This window comes from Vollenhovia emeryi, unplaced genomic scaffold (assembly GCF_000949405.1).
Source record: "Vollenhovia emeryi isolate VEMERY1.0 unplaced genomic scaffold, V.emery_V1.0 DF939143.1, whole genome shotgun sequence".
Lineage (NCBI taxonomy): Eukaryota > Metazoa > Arthropoda > Insecta > Hymenoptera > Formicidae > Vollenhovia > Vollenhovia emeryi.
In genome coordinates, this window is record NW_011967223.1 from 1,286,744 (window position 1) to 1,306,463 (window position 19,720).

Consider the following 19,720-nt stretch of genomic DNA (forward strand, 5'->3'; position numbering starts at 1 on the left):
TTTCTCGCATCGCTCGTAACGTGTTTGTGGGCGACTAATAACTAAGACTAGAGCCACGGTTTATCTTCGGTAAAATGGTCGCGTTAATAAATTGCGGTTCTCGGACAAGGTCTCGATGCCGCCATAAGCTCCTCCGCGGATGATCGCAAACACGGTGAATCATACGCCCAATGTGACTGCTAAATACTTTGACGAGCAACACACTTTGACTACTAAGTGGAACAATTGCACTCGCTCGTCGTTTTTAAAGCCGTTAGACTGCCGTTAGCAGAGTCGGTTTAATTCTTTCATGACCACTTGGGCTTGGACGTACAAGCGCCACTTGCAACATTTAAAAGGACTCAATAATTTAGCACGCGTTTCTATTACTGAAAAATTATTATATCAAGAAAAGCTTAAAAGCAAAAAGTAATTCGGTCGTGAGAGGATTAAGGGCAATTACGTTAAGGCTTGAAGAAGAGGCAATTATATATTCTTTCACCAATTATATTCCGTACCTCTCCGGCGAAGGCTTGTCCGTCGACCGTGTGTTCGGATCCCCTGGAGTCGCTGCATCCCCAGTGACAGTGGTACTGCTCCAGCTTGTAGACATCGTCCATCAGCGGTCCGCCGCTCAAAACTGCAGGCAAATCGAGATGTTACGTTAGACGAGACAGATGTGCGACACGGCAATGCCGACGCAATTGAATGAGTGAACGACTGAGGGCCTGAGCAGGAAGATTGTCGTAACCGTTTACGATTCTGTCGCAAGACGCAGGCCGATGTCGGAAGTCAACGCACAAAGAATTGTCGTAGACGTGTGTCGCCTTGCGATGTGATGAATGCATCGACTTGCGTCTTACTACGCGTTCGTCGCAACGCAAGACGACATACGTCTACGGCAATTCTTTGTGCGTGGACTTTCGACATCGACCTGCGTCTGACTACGGGATCGTAAACACTCACGACAAACTTTCTGCTCAGGCCCGAAATTAGGGGAGATTTTCGGAGCACGCTTCTACGGAGGCGTCAGGAACGCGGAGCGTAACGCAAATCGCGGGGTCAGTGGGCAGGCCGCTTTATTGCAGGATACGCTTGATTAGCGCGAACGGGGGCTATAACGAGAGAGGATCGGTCGCATTTGCACGACCGCGTGACTCATTTGTGTCGCGACGCATTTTATCACTTTGCATTTCACGCCTCTAGTTCATCCGTGATGAATCGCTCGGGAAAATTCGGCGCGCCAAGTCCGTGTTTACGCGTTAAATTTTCCCCGAGTTTACAAACGAGTTATTTATTATGCGCAGCGGGCGCGGTGAGAAATTTCCGCGAGACGTTTGTGCGCTCCGAATGTTATTTCAGACCTTTATTGCATACATAAAAGAAAAAAGGAAATATAAAAACCACGCTCCGCTTTAGGAAGGCCTTTATTTTAGCTATCGATCGTCCGTCCCCGTATTATTTTCAGCAAATATGCACTTTTGAATAATGCTGGTAGGTAATTTCCGCACGTTGAATTTCTCGAAAAGGTCTCTTCTCGCGGCGAGTGCTCGACAGGTGACGTCGCGACTTTATTATCGCGACATCCTATCTATTGTTTTGTGTCACATATCGCCGTGGTAGAGCGCTCTGCTTCGCTTCGTGCCACATATGAATACACATAATACGCCACGGCACGGTCGTCCTCATTTCGAATACGCCCCGAGCGTACTCGGTACGAAGGTAAAGGCCCTAAGTGGCACGAAGTCGACAGTGAAAACCCTCGTAGCGATCGTGGACGCGGGATCGGGCGGCCGAAGCCGCGCGAGAACTCGCTCGACGGCGCGTAATCTCGGAAATACATAACACCGTGACAAAACAAATCGCATCGCGTTCGCTCCTTACGTAAGGTGTGCATGATGCACGAAATTAATAAAAAGCATTACGTAACTCATTCGTGCGCGGAGAGAGAACGGCCTTTACACGGCTCGCCGCGAGAGCCGCGGATGTAACGCGGCTCTAATCGCGTTCGGCACCGCTGCCAACGTTAATGTTTGCAGAAGCACGCTCAAGATGGAATGCGAGGCCGGGTATCGCGTACACAATCGTCTAAATTTATACTGGATCACTCCATCGCTGGATGGACGAGCGGCCGCGCATTACAGTATTTCGCAACTTATCGCCGCACTTTGCAGCCGCGACGATCTGCAATTCAAAGCTTCGACCGCAATCGCGGCCCCACTTTTCCCTCCCTTCTTGCAGGAAAACAGCTTTTTCGCTCGCGTGTTTATGCATGGATCAACTCGAGATCGATCATTGTCGCTGGACATCGCTGAATTCACCGAGCGACGTTTTCGAACGTTGTCCGAGATAAGTAGTCGGTGAAATTCTCGCGTAAAGAAGAGAAGGCGAGAGGAAACCCGAGTCGAATATTTTTTTGGCCTCGCTTTAGCCTCGTATAATTTTTGAATTGGGAACAATGAGGTGGTCGAACTAAGGTCTCTGTGTCGGAGAAAATGTATTGAATGTTTTACCTCAGAGAGGCTCGACAAGAGTCGCTATTTTAGCAGTAAAGAAGCCTAGGCGAGTGTAATCAACGGAGGTTCGGTAGATCCTCTTCGGCCTAAGAGCTTTCAAGGAGGGTGAAATATTTTATTACATTCCCTTTGAGGGTTAGAATGAGATTAAATACAATTTTTTTACTCATCTAGGTGCCTCAAACTGGAGTTTCGAACCGACTGCGAGGTCCAAATGAAGACACAGAATAGATAAATCGAGGCCCATTCCGGGACCAAATCCTCGACTCGGGAAGCTAAGGGCGCGAAAAGACGAATGGCGCGAGATTCCGTATTTCAAAGTGCGATACTTACATGTCCCCTCGCCGTCGGTATCCACCCGCCAGCAGTAACCGGGATTGACCAGCTTCCGGGACGCTGTGGCGGGATATTTCCAACGCAGGGGCTTGCTGCTGAGGGCCTCGTGATCGGACTCCACCCGCTTGGTCTCGATGTTCACCGGACTCTGTCTCGAGCCGGCTGCCATGGGGAATTTCGTCACCCACGTGCTGGGTCCTGCAACATGCGCACATGCAAATTAGAAAAAACAGAAATGCATATAAACTCAGATTACGTTGACGAATGAGGATTAGTATCGCGAGTCGCAATGAATTGCGACAAATTTGTCGCGGTGACAAGGATCGGCGGAAATAAAAGCGGACGAGCGTTTTCCTCGTTTCATAATCGATCCGCGAATATAATTTTGCGATAACTGGCACGGCATTCATACCGTGACACAACGAGATAGTACCGCACGGAGATACGAGACCGAGCTCAAGCAAATTAAGAAAGTTCGCATGCCAAGCTCCGAGCGCGAAACAAACTCTTTATCACGTTGCACGTCACGTGCTGATAATAGATTCAAGTTCGCATTTATCGAAATTCCGGTCTGCACGGGCCACCTTCAACCGCGAAAGTTTGTTCTTTCTGTTTAACGTATATACAGATGAACGCCAAAAAAATGCGAATAACATTTCCGGGACGAATAACGTTCGCTTATTGCGACGCACTGACGAGGCGATAAGCGAATTCTTGTTAGAGATAATCCACGAAGGGTAATTTATTACGCGTTCAATAAGCCTACTAACGAAAACGCTCATTAAAAAATAGTGCCTGCGAATGTCAGGCCGAGCGTCAGTTTCGACAACGCGCGAAAGCTGATCAAGCATATCCTTAATAATCTCGCACACTCCTTATCTGGCGACGTGCGTCACGTGCCGACGCATTAATCTTTCTTTATCGGGACACGTGATCCCAACGTTGTTTGCCTTGTAATTAGATGTCGAACGCGACGTTCTAGCGCGCCGAAGATCGGGAGAGCAAAGAAAGATGAACGCGCGAATTAAACGAGCTGATCGATTGATTAGCGCGAGAACGAGAGATTTGCGACGTTCAGCGTCGATTTTCGCGGAATCGCGTTTATTTATGATATAAGTGGTACAGTGTGTTCGTGCGAATCGTGTCTCACTCGATGTTGCGATCAATCGGTCGCCATTAGAACGCAATTAAATTCGCGGAATTAAATTAGTCCCGGCGATCCGCGCTTCGTCATACCGCGTACAATACAAGCGCAGGCATTGTTTATACATTGGGAAAAATGAAAGAGATTAACTCTGAGAACTCTAGGCGGCATGAAATAAAAATCAAGAAAGATAATATTTAAAATTTATCGTTGGCACTTTCGCTGGCAATTCTGGTGCGCAACCTAAAACTGGAAGTCGCGTGCCAAAATCCATAGCTGGTCAAACGCTCGTTTTGACGAACTTGAAATAAATTTATTGTTAAGTAACTAGTAAGCTTCGGTAGATCCTGTTCGGCCTAAGGAGTTTCCAAGAGGATGAAATATTTCATTACATTTTCTTTGAGGGTTAGAATGAGGTCCGACACATTTTTTTTACTCATCTGAGTCTCACACTGGAGTTTCAAATCGACTCCAAGGTCCAAATGAAGACAAAATAGAATATAATCGGGGCGTTCCGGGACCAAATACTCGACTGCCTTCCTAAATAAAATGACGTAAAATTCCCGGCCACGGCTGCGAATGTATGAGGTGTTACAAACTATTGTCATATAATATTCTCGTAATATAACGTTAGAGAAATAACAGGGTGACCCTGAACGCAGACCTCACGGCTGGATTTCAGATCTACCCGCACAATCGTCCGTAAAATTGAAAGCGCGGTAGCTCCGCGGAGTGAGACGAATTAGTCATTCGCGGCGCGTAAGAGCGTAAGAAATCCGCCCGCGGCATTGAGACCGGCGTCACGTGAATTCCCATTGAAGGATAGCTCCGCGGTAGTAACAAAGCGGCCGCTTATCCGGTTCGGACCGAAAAACACGGCGATAACGGTACGCGAGGCGAAGCGACGCGGGCGTACGGCGCTCTGCCAGAGATAACTGATTGAAATGAAAATTATCAGCGGATTGCAAACACCGCGAGAACGTTGAATGGAAATAAATCAGTGGCGATTAGACAATCTATATTGCTTTTATCGGTTGCAGATATATGTATGTGGCCTGGGCAGTTTCAATATCTAAACGTACACTCGAGTTACCTGAACATCACTTTTCTCTACTTAGTTTGTTATTCTCGGGAATATTGGACTTTGATCAATTCGCTTAGATATTCTTATGTGATATTAAATTAACTTTGTATTTAACATGAAGGATTTTCATTATTGGGGTCAAGAATATGGAAGATCCTTCGTCGCAACAGGCCAAAGCCCTAATCACAATAATTATCAATGTGAACGACGGAAAATTACAGTGACATCAAAATATTATTGCCATTGAGAGATTGTGACGACCGATACGACTGATTTTATCGCCGGTCTACGTGACGATTCGAATCCCTGTTGCAGAGAAGATAGTAAGAACGACGCTCGTTTGAAGGTTCGTTCAACCTTGCAACGTGATGATTCAACGAGTCACAGGAAATATACGTAAGGCCAAGTGCGGAATATCGTCAATGCACTCGGCAAATCTCTCCCTCTTTCTCGACATCGCAATCCTTTTGTACCAATCAGCTTAACGTGCAAGCACACGCACATTTTCCGCCTGTAGATTATTTAATGTTGTAATCCCGAGCCCGTCCGCCGTGATTATCGGAGAGACTCGATATTACGTTACGTATATAAAAAAAAAATTGTCATTTAATGACAGAGCGCGTTTCTGCCACGTGTCATTCTGCGATATTTCGATATCGCGTGGAATCTCTCTTCTCGCTTTATTTATACCCTTAATGCTGTATAGTATTATTAGACAGCAAAAAATTCCTATTCAATATTCACGAGTCGCAGGTCAAAAGGCTGCGACGCACGTCGATCTTCCTTTTGAACGGCGACTATTGCCATTCGCGTGAGCAAATGTTAATTTTAAAATATACAGCGCGTTTAATCGTTCGGAAAGCAGAGAAGAGATAAAACGCCGCCGTTCGTATTAACGAACGCAATGTGCAAATAAGTCGCCGTATGTAGGTTTCACCTGCGCGTGCATAATAAGCGGGAGCCTAGAATGGCGGAGGCCTCGTCGGTCGGCGGGCAATTTGCGAGTAAATCGTCGCGAACGAAGAAGCGACCGTTCGCGGATTTCTCCGCGCGATTCTCAGATTGCCGACTTTCCTTCCCGCCGATATTCTCACGCGCCCGGCGCGATATTTGCGCGCCGACGTTCGCCACTTTTGCGTTGCGCGCGCTCGCGAAATGTCATCATCCCCTTCGCGCCCGTAAACCGCGGGACCTTTTTCGCGAAACGCGAGAGACGGCCGCCGTGGACGAGGGCCTGTAGATAAGACAAGTCCTCGCGACTCTCGGAGCGCCCGTCCACAAAGACCCCGAGATGATCGCGTCGGGAAACGTTTGAGACTTGGCGTCACCCGAGGGAAAATGGAATCTCCTGTTCCTTTAATCTTAACGCAACAACGAGAGCGCTTTCTATTTTTGTCCTGGATGGAACTCGATTGAAATCACATTCGCCTCAACCGGCGACAACCTAAATCGATAGGAAGCACTGCGATAGCGAGCGGCGTACAAGTGTATAACGCACGAATCGGGAGACCTCTTGCACAAGGTTTCTCATTAGCAATAAGAATAAAGGCTTATTGTCGCCAGTGAATAATTAACCCATGTAGGAAAATTAGCAAGGGCCAGTTTTGCAAACGTTGGTTAACTGCTAACCGAAGGTCGATCGATTCTCTGTCTGTTCTTAGCTAACAAGACAGAAAAAGATAGGAAGTTGACTGAACTCTGGTTAACAGTTAACCGACCGTTAGGACCGTTTGTGAAATTGGCCCTAAACGACGCAACTGGCAAATTCTAATTAGAGAAATTTGCGAAAAATATTACCTCAGCCAGGGCTTGAACCTGGACCTCCCCTACGTCTCGTCGCTTCGACCACTGAGGCATGTGTTGCCAGTTGTGTCGTTTATTAATTTTCCTACTTTGGTTCTCATTAATCTTTCAACGTCCTGGTCCTCTCCGTTGCCGCATTGCTCTAAAAAAGGGCTCGATTTGATTAAGGAAAGGAAACCTCGGCTCCGACTGTCAACGGCGCACGATACTATTTTTCCCAACTGGAATGCTTGCGAGAGCCAATAGGGTGACTTGAGGCTAAATCCTGATTGGCTCTCGTAAGCAATCCAGTAGGGAAAATAATACCGCGTGCCGTTGGCTTAAATCCTGATTGGCTCTCGTAAAGAATCCAGTAGGAAAAGTAGCATCGTGTGTCGCTGACTTTAGCCTTAAGTCACCCGATCTAAAACCCTGCATCCTTATTGGCTTTAATTACGATCTGTGCTTTAACGTGTCATTTCGAGACTTGCAGCTTGTTACAGCTCGCGCAATCTTCCACGGCCAGTCCTGCCTGTTAGTTCGTACATCATTTACAATTGTCTCATATATATGCTAATTAACTGAGATAGAATAACTGTCTTCTTCATTCACTTACAGGCACGATCGGAACCGACGTTCCGGTACTCGTTAGGCGAGCGGGCGGAATACGCAAATAAGGGGATCGCCGCTCGCGCGATTTCGTGCATCAGAACGCCGACCTCGATTACCTGGAATCCGAATTAATTTGCACGGGCGTAATTTCATTTTCAACGCCGCGGCGTTCCGAGGATATCTAGACTAGAATTAGAGTCAAGGGTATACGTTCCACACGCGAGACGGTCGCCGGCGATCGGCCGGGCCGTTCGAAATTTCACGATCCACCGGGCGCGCGCGAGCCAAGATAAATCCGCTCGGAAGGCAATCCCGCGGGCGGCCGCAATTACGCGAGCGGCGGCGGATTCTTCCGAAATAATTGATGACGGCCGAATGCATCGATCAATTTCAAACGAGCGCGAGACCCTCGCGCGGCCGCGAGCGCGCGCTTCAAGACCCAGGCGACTTTTAATCGTCCCCTCGCCCCCTCTACGAGATCGCGCCCCCTCGTTTTGGCAGCGGGCCGGTCCCCGAAGATCCGTACGCGTCGGATCGCGGAATCGCGATCCTCCCTGGCTCGCCCGGCGCCAACCAATCGGTCGAAAGATAGCGCTGACAAATTGACTCGAGATTAAGGGCGGTTTCGGAGGCATGCACGGCAACTCCGGCGGCGGAACAAAGTGAAACTGGGTCTGCGACCCCCTCCGGCCTCCCGTGTGCGTGCCCGTCCGTGTGTGTTGCGCATACGTGTGTGTGTACGCGCGGGAACACAGGTGCATCGGCCTACGGCCACTACGGAAGAAAACTATTGATTTTCATTTACCCCGCGGAGTCGTGTCCCGCGTTCCACGAGGTCTGCGAGGAAAGAAACTTTCCCTCCCCCTCCCCCTGCCTCGTGCACCCTCGGTCGCTTGGCACGGCCCGTTCGCCCTGCATTCGAGCGGGAAGACAATGGCCCCCCGGGGTCAGTGAGCTTGCGGTACCATCCGGAAACCGAGACGAAAATCGAGCGATCGGAAACAGGGGGAAGGAAGAAGAAACGAGTTTCCGACAAGGGTTTTTTCCCTTCCACGGGTTTCGACATGCATCCCGAGGATCGGTATGCGGGCGACTTAATGTCTAGTGGGCCGCGTTTTGACGCTGCGGAGACGCGCTAATTAAAATTGAACCCCACTTAGGGATCTCCGAAGTGTCATCTATATGCTATTCAGTTCAGTTAATAAAAACTATTGCAGCTAACAATAACACTTGCGAGAAGCTAGTTGAGATGTCTGGGGGAGCTGTCGCGCGGTAACGTCTCGCGGCGAAAGATTTTTAATAAAATATTATTGTTTCAAGAATTAAGGTTGCCGCGGGGATCGATAATCCCCACGAGAGCAAAACAAGCGGTTATTCCAGATGCCAAGTTTTCCTGAGATTCCATTTTGTAAAGGAAACGTCTCGCGCTTTATTCGCTATCAAGAGGAAGGAGATTCACACGTGTTGACCATCGTCTCCGTAATGTTTCTTGTATTTCATAAAACTTGAGAAAGCACGTGGCCTCGTAACGAAATGAAAAACTTGACGGGCCCATTGTCCAACTTTCAGTGTAGGATGTATTGAGGGAAAGAGAGAGAGAGAGAGGGGGGGGGGGACAAAGAGGAGTTATTTCAGCGTCGCGAGGGAAAGGAGAAAATTTTTGTCGAATTTAACCGGAGTGTCCGAAGGCCAAGAAACTCTAATCAGTTACGCTCTTTGTTTTTTTACCCGAAACTCTCAACCGTCGCACTTTTTTTTTCGTTTAGTGACCACTTCCTAGGAGAAAAGTATCTCGTTCTACAATGAGATCCGTTTCGCAATGAGATTCAATTAATTGCCGCGATAGGAATTATCGCGTACGCGTCCGTGGTTAATCTAGAAATGAGATACCGGGCTGCCAGTCCGGCAGCGCTGATTGTCCAGCACGGAAATATCCCTGTTATATGCATATTGAATGCACGACGATTGACAAAGTCGCCGATCAATAATTGCGATGCGTGCGAAGTTATCAGAAGTAACGTACGAGGAAAACGGCCGGGCGGTGGCCGGCGCGATTCGTGGGAAAATCGTCGAGTTTTCGCGCGATTGCATATCGCGGGAATTAATTATCCTAATGTCCACTTCTACCGATGCAAATGAACTTTTAACGTCGATCGAGCTTACTTTTTATCGTCCCCTAGTTCTAGGAATTAAAATTAATTTGCATCGACAGCACAACGGATAGGACGAGAATTACAATTGCCTCCGAGATCCTCTTCGTTTCCTACGTAACGTCTGTTTACGCATCCGTGCTGTTTATTTGCAATCCAAATCCTCGCGAACGAAACTTGCGCGAGTCGTGCCGGATACGCGCGACCGCGACGAGTATTTTGCTTAGCCGTGTATTATCGTTGACTTGGGAGCAATGAAGTCGAACTGAGGTCTTTAGGAATATATTGAATAAGAGTCGTTATTTCAGGAGTAAAGAGGCCCCGATGCGAGTGTAATCAACGGAGATTCGGTAGATCCTCTTCGGCCTGAGAGGTTTCAAAGAGGACAAAATATTTTACATTCTCTTTTGCGGGTTAGAATGAAGTTAAAGACATAAATTTTTCTTCCTCATCTAGGCCTCGAATTGGAGCTTCAAACCGACTCCGGGGTCCGAATGAAGACAATAGAATAACTAAAGCCCGTATCAGACTACGGATTGAGATTGGGATTAGATTGAAATTTGACCAATCAGAGACCAAAAGTTACTGAACTTAAGATTAGTAAACTTTACTGTGATTGGTTAAATTTCAATCTAATCCCAATCCCAATCCGTAGTCTGATACGGGCTTAAGGCCCATTCCGGGGCCACATGCCCGACTCGGGGGAGCGCTCCAAGGACTTCTATTTCTATGTTTCTTACCGTTCCGGAAGTAGTCCCACTCGTCCTTCGAGCCCATCCTCGCGTCCGGCTCGGCCCGGGGCACTACGGTAAGCTGAGACCCGCGAAACTGAGGTCCGAGTAGAATCTGCACCCGCTCGTCCTGGCTGCTCGCGCGTCGACTCGCGTTGATCGGGCGTACGAGCACCCGCGTTCCGCGGTCGCCGGTGCGTCTGGGTAGCGCCGGGACCGTCTCGACGGCCACGTTGAAGCCCCGCGACGTTCCCGAGACGGACGTGAGGCCGGCGCGGTCCGCGGCCTCCGCGATCTTGCGACTTCGCGAAACCCGCACGGGGGTTTCGCGCGGATTTCGATTCCAAGTGCGAGAAGAGCCGAGAGGCCCGTGGCGCGTCAGCACGTATCCTCCTGAGGTGTTCGATACCTTTTCACGCGGCGGCACGCCGAGTCTCTCTCTCGACCTCGCTGCTTTTTCCTTGGCGATCGGGAAAGCGACAGGCCTACACGCGTCCTACTCCGACGGCGGCAATACCGGCCGGCGCATCGGCACCGCTTTATATCGCGCGCGGTCACGTGACCGCGCGGACGCGCCAGCCGCGCATGCGCCGGTAAATATTTACACGTGCGCGCCCGCCACGCGTGCACACGTGCATACAACAGCTGCGTTCGGCATCGCAAATCCGTGGCGTCGGGGTTGCTCCTCTCTCCCGTTCTGTCTCATTCTCCTCTCTCGCTCGCTCGAATGCAAAGGAGCACGCCGACGCCTCGGATTTGCAACGCCGAACGGCAGCCGCAACGGCGGCGCATGCGACGCCGGCGGATCGATGATCGATAAATAATAACCGGCATGTCTTATTCATACGACTTGCTTTCCGGGAGGATTCGTTTCGCCGGAAGATTTAAATATTAAATAAATCTCTTTCGAATACGAGCTGGAACGAGCGACCTGTTGTTGTCCTGTGTAACTCGATTCCTTGAATGGAGTTGACAATCTCCGAAGATACTTTAAATATTTTAAGAAAGCGAAATTCTTCATTCCGTCCCGACGCGTACGAAACTTGGAGCTGGTGTCGGCTCAATGGCAGTTGGTATTGATTTATTTGAGACCGCATTAAAATTATGTTAATTTCATTTCGCCCAGCAAATGCGCCAAGTCTTGATAAATCTTTTCCATTGTCGTTTTCAGGTGAATATAATTCATGCGCAACGGTGGCTCAATAAAATTCACGCGGCTTTCTTTACAGTAGTTTCTCCCTCGCGAAATGTATCTTTTCAGTTTTATCGCAGAATCTGCGAAACACACCGGGAACAAGTGTAACGGCAATTCTTGCCGCTTGTATTTCTATTTGATCCTGTTGCAGAGAAGATATATTTAGCTAATGGAGCTGCAACGACAAGACTAGATTGCGAATCACTTCCTCGAAGGGGACACGTTTATCTACGTTTACTTCCTTCGCGTTTGCAAGCGATGAACAATCCAACCGCTCGAGAGAGACATACATGTGGCTCCCTTTATCACTCACAGATAACGTCGCTCCAGCAATGTTACGTCACAAAGTGTGCTACGAGCTACAGCGTCATAATTTCGTCTTTATTGCTCCAATAAAGAGAGCTTCAATAAAAATTAATGATTCCCAGCGGATTCTCCTGTTGATTATCAATACGCTCGGCTGTTTAAAACATGTCTTAATGTGTAAATTAATTTTGCTAGGTTTTCCATCGCTGTACTCGACAGTGTCTCAACGGCACTTGACGGCAGTGTTTTATCTTCTCGACTCGATCAATGCTTGAACCGTAAACCGTCGGATTTCCTCCCGGCACGAGAGATTGTCCCAAGACTCAATTTTAGGTCTTTCGCATAGATATGCAACGGGAGAAACGTGTAATAGGACACACCATACTGAGTAAAAAAAACCTAAATAAACATAGGTCAAAAACTCAACCGTTTCCAAGATATAAAACATTTTTGTATGTTAGCGTTATATGATTGACTTACTGGCTTCTATGTTGCATGCGACGTGAGGAGAAGATAATCTGTCTAAATTATTGTCTCGATATTCACAGAAGGTGTTCCACACATGTCCTCCTCCCATTTCCATACACGCTTTGGCATCTTCTTACACGAGTCGCGAACTCTCGAAAATTCCAGGTCCCCGTCGAATTATTTGACAAGCACGCTGGATTCGGTCACGTAATTCTTCTAAGACATTTATCGGCGAAGAATACACTATGCTTTTCAAATATCCCCATAAAAAAGAGCCCAACGGATTATAACCAGGGGATCGAGGGAGAACGTCGCATGCGACATGTAGAAGCCTGTAATGTTCATATCTCAGAAACGGTTGAGTTTTCGACCTATGTTTATTTCTTACTCATTGTCAGTACGGTGTGTCCTGCCTACCATATAAATATTGAACAGTTGTTTTTGAACATCCTGTATAAATTATAGAAAATTAGAATATTGTGATTTGCAATGCCCGAAAGATAGATATACAAACGGAACGATATCACCCTCTGCTCGCCACTCATCCTTGAACAAACAAGCGCGATATATCAGTTTACTTACTTCGTTACTTCCGAAAAAATTCCCGTAAAGCTGTCTTAAGCTCTCTTATCGTTCTTCTGTTGCAAGTCGCAACCTTGCTTAAGACAATCAACGTGAAAAGTGTACTTACTTCCTCGCATGATGCAAGTCAGCGACGTAAACTACTTTGCATGTCAACGTGGAACACCGACGCGTGGGACGAATAAAGAATCGTATCGTACCGCGGTCTTGAAAATCTTATATAACCATGGGAATTCGTGTATTCGCGTTACATCACATTTAATGCGCTTATTTGCAATCTTATCTACGAGATACCGAGTCACTTACACGCATGGGTGTCCTCCTAACCGGCCAGACCTTTGCGAAAGCAATAAAAGAGCTATTTTTCAAGCGCTAAATCTAAATGGCACGTCTCCAAAATGTAAAACGTATGAATTTAAATCTATTGTAAGTTATAATTCAATTAAATTTCTCTTCACGCGACGATCGAACGTATCACACGCGATCGTACCAATTAGACACAAAGAAAATGTCAAGAATTGTGTAAAGGGAGGATTTAAATAAACCCGATCGGAAGCTATTAATAAATGCCATTGATACCTGATTAATTAATCAGCTAGATTAATTTTACGTCGTGCGACTGTTATCGATGAACCGTAGCTGTGGGATGTTCGGAGATGACGTCTCCAATCACGACTCGCTCCCGAAGAGCGAGTGCAAAGATGAGTCACGCAGTACCCTAAAATGGTTTTATTAACTCTTAACTTTACACGTGTTTCTTTGTCAGTATACTAGTCTCAGCGAGAGATATCTGTATATGTATATCGTTAATTCAATATAATTTCTCATCCGACGAGCCGTACCATTACATGGTCTCGAGACAATCGGCGCGCGATCCATCTCGAAGCGTGAGCTCGATCCGATATGCCGTATTTTCGCGGATTTTGGTTCTTCCGTTTCCTCTCCGTCGAGAGATATGTCACTTAGCGAGAAACTTAGAAGGTAAGTATCGATGGCTTCGTTATCCAACGGAGAACCGCGTTCGTACGAAAGATTCTCGCGCGTACATCAACGCAAATATTTTCCGATCTGTATATGTGTGTATATATATATATATATCGAAGAGTTTTCACGGCGAATAAAAATAATCTAAAAATTCCCGTTGTTATGATACTTTTAAGTGTATATTATGTATATAATGTACAATTACGCTATTTCATTTCGAGCGACACTTTAAAATATTTACCCTCGTGTAGATATTTATCTCTTCGTGCCGGAGAATTAAATTGCACAAGTTGCATTACGGTCTAATAATAAAGCGTAATTCGAAACGAGATAACGTAAGTGCGTGTATATGTATATATAGCGATGTATACAACATGTTCGTATAAGCGATGCGAAATAGTTGTTCTGTTTCTTTCTTTCTTTTTTTTTCTCTGTAAATGGAACTTTTTCACGTCGTGCCCGCCCCACGTTAGCCCGAGTTTCTCTCTCAGAAAGCGGCCGAAAGTCACAGTCGCAATTAGCGTTACGCAATTTGCCGTCCCCGCCTCCTCTTTTATATACGCGATTATAAAATACTTTCGATCCATTCTCACACAGGCCAGAAGAGTCGCCGCAAGCGAAGTACGCTATTTGTGAAGTCTCATCCCATTCTCCTCTCGGGGGAGTCCTCCTCACACGTTGTCCCTATCTTATAAATATCGTACATGCCTATTTATACACATTGCCATCATTTTCACAGTAACGCAAGTTGCAGCGCTTTAGGGGATACGCAACGACAGAGCGATGATATGATTAGAAGCGTGATATGGACTTGTGCTTGTTTACCGCAGATCACAAACGGAATATGTTCCCTTCCGTATGTGACGCATCGCAAACTCTTGGTTCGGATCCGTCGACACTCCCGAATACTCTTACCCTACGTTACTTTTCCGTCTCAGCCGCGGCGTCGTTACTTGGTGAGGATCCCGCCTGAAGCAATAAATAAGATCCCGGCGTGTCCGTGGCGAGTGCGAATTTTGATTTAGCCAAGATTGACGCACGGACGTCAAGCTTCAATGTCCTCTCCGCGCGCGCAGATTTATATTTATTCCTCAAACGAGAGGCTCGCGCACACAAAGGAGGATCACAATCGTAAAGATAATCCCACTTTGCGGTAGGCAAAGCGGACTTGCGTTGCATTCAAGTCCTACAATTAGCGTTAAAAATTCAACACAGAAGATCTTTATTCGTACATTATAAAAATAATAAGAAAACATACTTACACATATTGATTCACGATATGAAAGCAATCGCGTACGGGCGACCAATCGCGACATCACTCCTGCCTCTTTTCGTACAATTCTGCGATAAACAAGACGCGCGCGATGAAGGGTATACGCGCGAGGAAAGTGTCTTTGACACGCGACCGCGGCCGACGATCCCTCCTTCTCGTCTCTCGCGAGCACGTGGCGATCGGGACCGATCGCGTTTACAGTCGTACAAGCGCGAGAAAAAGCGCGCTTCTTCAGGATTACAGAGATACATCCGGCCGGTTTCGCATCCGCGGGTGTCGCGCGGCTTCCCTCGCCATGCACTTAAATCCTCTACGTTATACAAAGACACGAATTAATTAGTCGTAATATTATATCGTGATTTATAGCTTGCACATACGAAACATCCTCGTTATTATCTCACATACGTATTAATCGTCAGCATTCACACCAGTATATAGGCGCGCCCGCGAGCACGTCGCTCCGCGCGTCGTCCCGACCACGGACGGCGGGCGGAGCGCCCCGGTTCCTCCCCCGGCGAAAATTCGGGGCGCATATGAAATTTCTTTTTTTTATTCGTTTCTCGTATTTCCTTTTCAAAAATATCAGGAAACTATCGAGGTATCGAAGAAACGGCTGCGTACGTACCCGTACCACACCCCGCACTCTTTCGCCGCACCGAACGATGAGATGAACGTGTGCACGTGTGCGTGCGTGTGTATGTCTCGCGTGTATGCGTCTCGTAACACGGCGGTTAAAAAGTTACAAAAATTATTGTAAAGAAATGCGCCCTAAAGAGTGCGAGCCACGTTTCTTGGTTTTCCCTTTCGCAATTACAAATATACCTCTTCCTCCGCTTTTTTAAATATTAATTATTTTTTGGCTTGGTAACTATATGAAAGTCTAAATTAAAATAGTCGCTGTGTAACGTGCGTATTAGTGTTTCTCTTTTATTTTCGTCCTGAGTTAAGCCTTCGATGCTGAACTCTCTCGTACGCAATTCGTGTACAATTCGCGGGTCTGAGAAATAAAAAGGAAAAAAAAAATATTATATTGCGGCTGTTAAGTCGTAAAAATTGCGAAGCGTCGGATTGTGCGTGAAACAAACAGTGGGTCTCCTTCGTAGCAAAAAGTAAATGCTAACAACTTGATTGGTCTGGCAGTATTTTTAAATTACACTGTCGAAATAACTGCAGACTGACGTCTATCGAACGGCAAATAGGTATTAATATACATATTTATATATTTATATATATTTATATTTGTATATATTACCTATCATTAGTTTTCTTATCTTAGATAAGTTATCTGCATGGCCTACCGTGCCAATGGAAGCATTTGCTGTCACCTTGCAATGGCATTGCATGTATCGCAATCGTTCCTTTAAATGTCTCAAAAAACGTTTCAATTCTCTGATATTTTCTCCTTAACTAATAGCGATCGCCAAGCGAGCTAGTTCGTACCTTCGCGAAAGTGACATTTAATTCTCCGTTTCATTTATCTCGCCATGAATTATCCTAAATGGAGGGTCCGGAAAAGAAACTGGAATATAATAACTTTTACGTATGTATAATAGATATTATACATTTAATATATAATATTGTATTATATATATTAATATACATTATATTCGAAATATAATATTATATATAAAATATAATATTATACGAATATATATGTATATCCTGAAACTTTCTCGCTTGGCGACACACCATACATTTGTCGTTCTGGCAGTGTTATACGTTATAAGTGCGTAATATATTTCGTTAAGTCCGTCGTTCTTGTTACCTGGAGACTCTCTGTAAACAGTAATTGCGTTAAATCCGTAGAACCATATTAATTATACGTACGCGCTGTTATTCACAGTCGGATACCCTTATTGCTTAATAAATGGCACTGATTATTGAAATATTTATGAGTATCGTTGCTGTCTCGAATGCTATAGAGTCGAATAAAGTACGTTTATTCCCTACCGCTGTCTCTCGGTTCTACAACGATCTAAACTAAATTCGCGTATTCGAGTTCGGAGCAGTGGATCCTTCCCTACAATTGAATTCTTTACGAAAGGCAACACGTGATTTGTATTCCCGTACTTCCTAGAAAATCTTTCCTTTTTCTTTCGCGTGAAATATAGATGATTGAGAAAGAGAGTATAACATGTCGACCGAATATCGACCTGAGGGATATTTTTTTTCCTTTTTTCCGTTAAATCGATGGTGAAACGTGCCGTTGCTGATACATATATAAAATAAGTAAAAACGCGCGCGAATTCGGAGTATGTTCTCGCGGAAGAATCTTCCATTCACGCCTCGCAAAGCAGTATATTGTCTCGTACCTGGTGAATGGAGAAGGGCCTTCGTTCAAACGTCGCTATAAACGTTCAGAGTCCCACGATCGTCGTCGTCGCCAATTCGAGATTGCTTTTTATAATTAATTTGGTTTTGCTTGTGTATCGGTGAGTCTCCGAGCATTGCTAGCATATATTTACGCGTAGGCGAGTGCACCGTATTTTGTTAGGGAGGCACGTAGGGGGGCGGTTTCCTGTACGTCGGAGTGGGCTTGGGACGATTTTGTCGATTGGTGTCGCGATTCGTGGCGAACGGCGGTGGCGGTTGGTACGGTTCCTCGGAGTTCTCCTTCGGCAGCATCGGCACGTCGGCGCCGTCCTCGGCTTTCTGGTACTCGGGCGGTGGAAGAGGTGGCTTTTCCTCCTTCAGAATGACGGGTGACTTATTGCCTGAAACCACGCAACGTGTTAGTGAAGAGACCCATACCGTTCGACTAATATATTTCCATTAATATACTGAGAAATAATCGTTACCAGGATCCGGTTTCTCGTCTAGCTCGTCTTGGAAAATCACGGGAATTCCCTTGCTCCGGAAACTCTGCCGCTCGTCATCTTGTTCGCTGACGCTCATCTTCCCGCTACGTCTTCGTTTGTGTAGCACGCATGCGATTATTCCCGCCAGAATGAGCATTGCAGCGATAATAATTGCAGGGAGAACGAAGGTGAGAAGATAATCATCATGGAACGCTCCGACAGACGTGGAATCGTCCACCGGTGGCACGTGGCTGTCCGGCGAGTGGACGCCCGTTAATTCGCCAAGACAGATACCCATCGGGATCACCGTGATCTGTTTCACCGGGAACTTCTGACCCATCACGTCCAATACTTCGTCCGTCACGGAACGCCGGTCATTGTCGCTCTTCACAAGAACGGATCGCAGCCTGTTGACCTCTTCATGGGCGCAATACGACGTAGGTAGAGTTCTGTTGTGCCACGTGATGACGGTACTGCCGTTCGAGATGTTGTGCAGCAAGATAGCACTCGTGTCTCTGTCCCCGTAGAGATCGCGCAATTTCTCGATGAAATTACGCTTCTGAAGCGCGGAATGCGCGAAGGAATCGTAGGGAATGTCCAGCGTCATCGAGAACTCTACTGTGTGTGCCATCGGAGGCGCCGGATGAACAACGACGACCAACCCATCCGTGGCGCTTGCACCTACAGAATATTAAATTTAATTATTTAATTGTTATAAACACATTTATCTATTTTAGAATACAAATAAATATATATATATTCTTTTACCTTTTGTATCAGTCACAACCAACTGATATTCCTTGCGGCCAATGTGAGCACTCATTGGCACGCCGTAAAATTCCTGATTCTTGCTATCAAACTGTAGCCACTCGCGAGGTGCAATAGGTTGTCGATCAATGGTCAAAAGTGACATCTTCATGTTTCGCGACGATCCATCCTCGGAATCGAAGAACGTGTCCTGTAAAAATCACACGAGATTATTCATATCGTTGGCATCGATAAAAATGTTATTCATAAGGATTTAATAAAACACATACTTCGGGCACTTTAAACACGAGTAACTGGCCAACTGTCGCGTTAACGTGATCGACTTGGTTCCTCGGTACCGGTGGGAAATTGACTTTCGGCTCTTCAGTAGACACTGTCGGTATCTCGGGTCGATTCATATCCTCACATTGTCCAATACCTTGTGTCACGACACGCTTCACCCTGATTTCTGGCCCAAGAGCCGTTCTTAGAGAAGACGACGGATCTCCATCGCTGTCGACGAGTACCTAATAACACATACATATAATTTAAAAAATCTGTATAACTTGTTTCAAAAGATAGAGATAATATAGCTTACGCGTGACAATCTGTTTATATTTTCTCTCGGACACTCGCTGCTTCTTGGAAGACTATCATTAGTCCATGTAAAAATGGCTTGCTCGTAGTCGATATCGATGGAACGAACCGTGATATGTTGAGTGTCGCTGTCTCCATAAAGTTTAGCCAAACTTTCGATTACCTGTAAAAGGTCGAATCAAGAGACAATTAGAAAGCAGCGTAAAACGAAAAACGAGTATCAATACGCACCTGGATTTCCCAGTCAACGTCAGTTGGGAATTCGTTTCGTTTGTCAATTCTCAGGTAAATGCTGAATTCGTGATTGACGCTACGACTCAGTTTGTGTTGCTGAACGTGAATGTCGAGACTGTCGGTGACGTTGGCGCCTTCTCTATCCGTGGCAACCAGTTCGTAATTCCAGGTCGATATATCGTTTTCGAGAGGCCTGTTGAAA

At 46.3% G+C, this 19,720-nt stretch overlaps 2 protein-coding genes across 5 annotated transcripts in view; both read right to left on the reverse strand.

The window, feature by feature from the left end:
- LOC105566660 (carbonic anhydrase 5A, mitochondrial) overlaps positions 1-10,873 on the reverse strand; it is a 20,381-nt gene extending 9,508 nt beyond the window's left edge. Inside the window, exons 1-3 of one of the 2 annotated variants that reach the window (XM_012020840.1) lie at positions 10,344-10,873; positions 2,829-3,029; positions 498-619 (exon numbers count right to left, since the gene is read on the reverse strand). In XM_012020840.1, coding sequence (XP_011876230.1) covers positions 498-619; positions 2,829-3,029; positions 10,344-10,380 — 360 coding nt within the window. In that variant the 5' untranslated portion in view covers positions 10,381-10,873. Of the gene's footprint in view, positions 1-497; positions 620-2,828; positions 3,030-3,243; positions 3,267-10,343 lie in introns of those variants that run through there. The other variant, XM_012020841.1, reaches the window with a different exon arrangement.
- A 6,350-nt stretch (positions 10,874-17,223) lies between these two features.
- The window catches only part of LOC105566661 (dystroglycan), a 77,414-nt gene continuing 74,917 nt past the window's right edge, over positions 17,224-19,720 (reverse strand). For all 3 annotated transcript variants that reach the window (XM_012020843.1, XM_012020844.1, XM_012020842.1), the window contains 6 exons: positions 19,516-19,711; positions 19,286-19,447; positions 18,978-19,214; positions 18,709-18,898; positions 17,941-18,621; positions 17,224-17,856 (listed from right to left, as the gene is read on the reverse strand). In XM_012020843.1, the coding sequence (XP_011876233.1) occupies positions 17,633-17,856; positions 17,941-18,621; positions 18,709-18,898; positions 18,978-19,214; positions 19,286-19,447; positions 19,516-19,711 (1,690 nt within the window). In that variant the 3' untranslated portion in view covers positions 17,224-17,632. The remainder of the gene's footprint in view (positions 17,857-17,940; positions 18,622-18,708; positions 18,899-18,977; positions 19,215-19,285; positions 19,448-19,515; positions 19,712-19,720) is intronic.